General features: G+C 41.8%; 1 protein-coding gene across 1 annotated transcript; it reads right to left on the minus strand.

Annotated features, from left to right (window-relative positions):
- Positions 1-1,106: 1,106 nt before the first annotated feature.
- On the minus strand, positions 1,107-4,526 carry NEUROD6 (neuronal differentiation 6). Its single transcript, XM_003935188.3, has 2 exons — positions 4,249-4,526; positions 1,107-2,927 (listed from the first exon to the last, which is right to left on the minus strand). Exon 2 carries the CDS (start codon positions 2,904-2,906, stop codon positions 1,893-1,895), a length of 1,014 nt encoding a protein of 337 aa, XP_003935237.1. The 5' UTR covers positions 2,907-2,927; positions 4,249-4,526; the 3' UTR covers positions 1,107-1,892.
- Positions 4,527-4,816: the final 290 nt, after the last annotated feature.

A 4,816-nucleotide genomic window follows, 5' to 3' on the forward strand; every position in this document is an offset into this window, starting at 1 on the left:
GAGGGAGAGGGCGACGCTGTCCTCTGGAGAATGGGGCGTGGGCCTCGCAGTGTCGGCTCTGGAAGTCCCGCCGGCCGCGGGAGGGGCAGGGCAGGGTCAGCTCGCGGCTGCACTTGGGCAAGAAAGAGCTGTGGCTGTGGCCGCCTGCGCCGCGTCCCTCCTGTGGCACAAGGGGCCGGTGAAGGGGCGACCTCCTTTCTGACTCTCTGAGCTAATGAGGGGCCGAGCCTCCAGGCCCACCCGCTGCTGCGCGCTCGCCGCTCCCCACGCCGCGCGGCCCCTTTCCCCTGCAGGCCAGGTCAGCGTGGCCTCCGGCCGGGCTCGCAGGGCGCAGACCCCAGGCCCCCAGGGCGCCCACTGCGGGCGGGACGCGGGCAGTGCACGCTGTGCCCGGGTGGCCACCGAGGGGACGCGAGGCCACCGCCTGCAGCCTCTCCCCGCGCCGCCCGCCAGGACCCGTCGGGCCTCAGAGGGGCAGCGTGGGCCAGGCCCGCCCCAGACCTGCCACGTCCGCTACCACTGCACCCACTTTCTGCTGCCCTCATCGGTCCTCGCAGCTGTCCCTGCTCCTCCCCCTGAGGCAAAACGGTACCAGAGGGCATCCTGGCGAGGTCATGGCCACCCGCCCATGATTCTAGAAGAGACTCAATCCTGTTTAAGAGGTTGAGCTCCCCAGGCGCTATTAAAGTTAAGTTTTTGGTGGCCTTTTATAAGGAAATTGCTAATCACACAGAATTTAGCCTCTGATCGGCCAGACATTTAAACGGCGCAGAGTAAAACCTTCCATTTTTAACATCCACTCTGGTGTTTGCTGGAAATTTGCCACTGATTTTAGGCTCGAGTTGAAGGTTACCAGGATTTATCATTGTTTCCCCAGGATGTTTAACCCTCATGGGCTCCTCTTCTTTCATTTAAGACACTTGGAAAAAAAAAAAATTCTTATAAGCGCTTTGGCCATTTTGTTTAAGAAATTTGTTTTAGCTCCTACGGTTTTGTAATCCAGAAATATTTCTGAAATGAGGAGTGGGGAGGATTGGAGACAGAAAACAGCTGTGTACCGGGAAATAAGAAGTAGCATGCAAAAATATCACAGCTAATAGATGTCCTTTACGAGTGGAAATATCTATGTTTAATTGCCTTAAAAATGTGGGGTGGAAAAGCACAATTAGACATTGTGATAACAAACCTGTACAGTTAATTTCTGAATAATACAAAGCAAGTGCTGAAATTTTTTCTTGATGATTGAAATAATTGACCCCAAATTATGACATCAGCCACCCAAATATCATGTTGCCCCATCTGCAAATACTTGAAGAGGAATGGTTACCAATTGAATGCATTTAGATTCATTCTGAATAAAATGAAAATTGCATAGCTTTTTATATTGTTGCAAATGCATCTCCCGATATCATTGTCAGCTTAGTGATATTCTCAATAATTTAAAATTTCCATTTTTTAAAGATACATAATATATAATTCCTAATAATTATAAACACATCATTTTACTCATCTGATTTTAATAACATGCATTTTATAATTACTGTACAACCAAAATAGACATTGAATTATGCTGTGTGCATGTCTTTATTCAAGAGTATATTCTTAGACATCTTATTCAAAGAAATTAAATAAATTTAAAAGAAAAGAAAAAGGAAAAAAATCCTTCCAGCAGAAACAGAATCACAGTGCTTTACAGACAAAAGGAAAGGAAAAGTTCTCATACGAAAAGAGATTTATTATTACATAGAAAATTCTCACAATAGTTGAAACACACTTCAGAAACTAGTAAACACCTTAGATAGAGTTGTGCCAATTACTCAGCCCACAAGCATCTGCTTTGTCTTAATTAGACGGGGGAGGTGAATGACCACTGTTTATTTTCATTTTCCTCATTAATTATGAAAAACTGCATTTAATTCATCTTGCATGGTGAGAGATTGGCTGCGCAGATGTAAGTCGTAAGGGAAGTGGCTGTCGGTGGGCAACCTGAACATGGCACCCTGCCCAAGGGGACCCCTGGGTGGCACTGCACAGTAATGCATGCCGTAATTGTAATTTTTGCCATAGTCCAAGGTTTCTTCTTGCTTCAGGGAAAATATCCCATTATAGTTAATTGGGGGAGGACTTAAGGGACCTTCAAACTGAGGACTGGCACACTCAGGGGAAGTACTTTCATAGAAGGATTCATATGCACTGCAATAATTGTAGGGTTTCATGGACTTGGAATTATCAAGAGTCCCATGCCCTGGGGGCGTGGTGAGCTCAGGGCTGTGGTAGGGTGGGTAGAAGGTAGAGTAGGGTGACCTTGTGTGGTGCGCAGCCTCCCCACCCTGACCCATCAGAAAACTCCTGGCATTGAGCTGCAAGCAGCCTGCCACCAAGTTTGTAGTTGGCTGGGAAAGACCTTTGCATAAGTTTTGGACGAATGTGAGCAGATCTGGTCTCTTGCCGATTCTCAGAATTTCAGAAAGTGCCCAGATGTAGTTTTTGGCCAGTCGTAAAGTCTCTATTTTGGACAGTTTCTGGGTTTTAGAATAACAGGGGACCACTTTCCTTAAGTTGTCCAGAGCGTCGTTGAGGCCATGCATCCTGTTCCTCTCGCGGGCGTTCGCTTCCTGTCTCCTGAACTTGACCCTTTCCAATCGGAGCTTGGTTGTCTTTTTTTTCCTAAGACCCCTCCTTCTAGGCAATCCATTTTCATCTTCCTCTTCCCTGTCTTCCTCCTCCTCTTCTTTCTCAGTTTCTTCTCCAGGGGCCCTTTTGATGCTCTTTCCTCGAAGGACAATCTGTTTGGAAAAGCTTTCTGGTTTCTTAATTTGCTTCTGGTCCTCGCATTCTCTAGAAAACTTTCTGCACATCTGGGATTCTGGCATTACAACAGACTCATCAAATGGTAGTGTTAACATGGTTCTCTAATCTTAAATTACCTGAAAAAATGCCAGCACAATATTTAAAGAGTTTTCATTTTTAAAGTTTATACACTTTAAACATATTTAATTATTTAATCATAAGACTACAAAAACACATGAAAAAGACTGATTCTGGGACTAATTTTTTAACATTAAATATAATTTTGAGTTTGCGCAGATTAGTAATTATGAAGACATAGATGCATCCAACAGGATTAATTTATATAAGCAAATTATCAAAATAAAATAAAACATGAAGCATATAATTATTGTAATATCACCACCATCTCCATTTTTTCTTTGCCTTTAAACTGGATTTTAATACCCCAGAAAAGATTGTGGAATTCAAGCAAATGCAAAACATGATTTTGCAATGCAGAATTTCAATAATTCTAATTCTCCTGAGCACAAAATAAGAAGATAAACCAATTTTAAAATGGAAAATACTATCTCTCCATTAGCTGACAAATTTGTGGGGTTTTTTTGGTTTGTTTCTTTTAAAAACAACAGCAACAACCACCTTAACTTTATTTGCTGTATCACACAACTGTGAATTTAGGTAAGTGGGTGTGGGAATATACAAATTTAAAGAAAAGATTATAATCTGAGTCAATTTTAAAACTGATTTTGTTTCTGATCAGTAAAGAATTATGTAAAATAGCACTATTTTCCCAGACTTCAAAAAGAAAAGGGGATTAGGCTAATTTGGAATAAACTCTATAAATAAATTTTAAAAATAAAAACAAATAACAATTTCTTTTAATCAAAAAAATTATTGAGACTGCTTTTATTTGCAATTAATTTTTTTCCCAAATATAATTGTCTGTTTACTGCTGTTCAAATCATCCTAGACAAAAAACACTCTCGTAGTGTTTTTGTTCTACGAGCCATAGAAGTCTCCCTCTAGCTAATATCTGACAGGAACGGTCCAAGGATTCTGACTGCAATTGTGCACGTGTGTTCAGAATCCCAAATGAAAGAGGAAAATAATTCGTGTTTCAAATGCATTTTGGTTTTTGTTTGGTGAAGCAGCAAGTATTTTCATCTAAAGTCTTCAAACAAATAGGCACATTAAAGCACACTTTTCAATTTAACAATCTCCAGCCCCCTCAACACATACATATACACATGAACACATACACAAACTCTTAGTAATGTCCACATACTTGGAATGTTACATAATAGCAGCGAAAGTATGTGATAATTACATCATAAGAATGAAATATGATAAGTTATAGATGGCAAAGAGCATATAAATACTGTAAGACAGTGACACTGTATCTTTAAATACTTGCATGCAAAGCCAGCATCAATTGAAGTATATCTTTATTTATATTACCTTAGGTTTTAATTTCATTCAATAATCAGTTTTCATTTTGGGTCTTCCAAATCTTTTCAGGCTGAGTGTCGCATCGTCTCCTGGAGTCTCTAGATCTGTGTATATCTGCACTATCTCATTGATCTCTAAAAAGTGACATTGATGCCAACTGCCAGAGCTGGTACCCATGCCATCTGCTAGTGACGTCACAGGGCAGAGAGAGCCATGTGATCCTCTCTCTTGGGACCTTCATTCTGCACTGATCATCTGGCATCCCTGTAAGTGGGTACCAGCATTCATGCATCAACACAGAAGGTTAGACTGATAGGAAAAAAATCTGCACCAGCATTTCACGTACAGTAGGTGCATTTCTCTTCAAGCTGCTTCGGCTTCACTGGCAATCTGTAGAAATAGCTGTGTTAGTGTTCAGTTTCGCCCTGCCAACGGTGCGACTATTAGGTGGTCGTTAATATTCCATTCATTTACAAGGTGGGCTTTTGTGTGAGCAGGAGGTTTTCGTTGTTGATGATGATGTTGTTTTGTAAAGATCACCGTCCCATTTGTGCACCTGGGTACCCAGGGAAAGAAA

This window comes from Saimiri boliviensis, chromosome 10 (genome assembly GCF_048565385.1).
Source record: "Saimiri boliviensis isolate mSaiBol1 chromosome 10, mSaiBol1.pri, whole genome shotgun sequence".
Lineage (NCBI taxonomy): Eukaryota > Metazoa > Chordata > Mammalia > Primates > Cebidae > Saimiri > Saimiri boliviensis.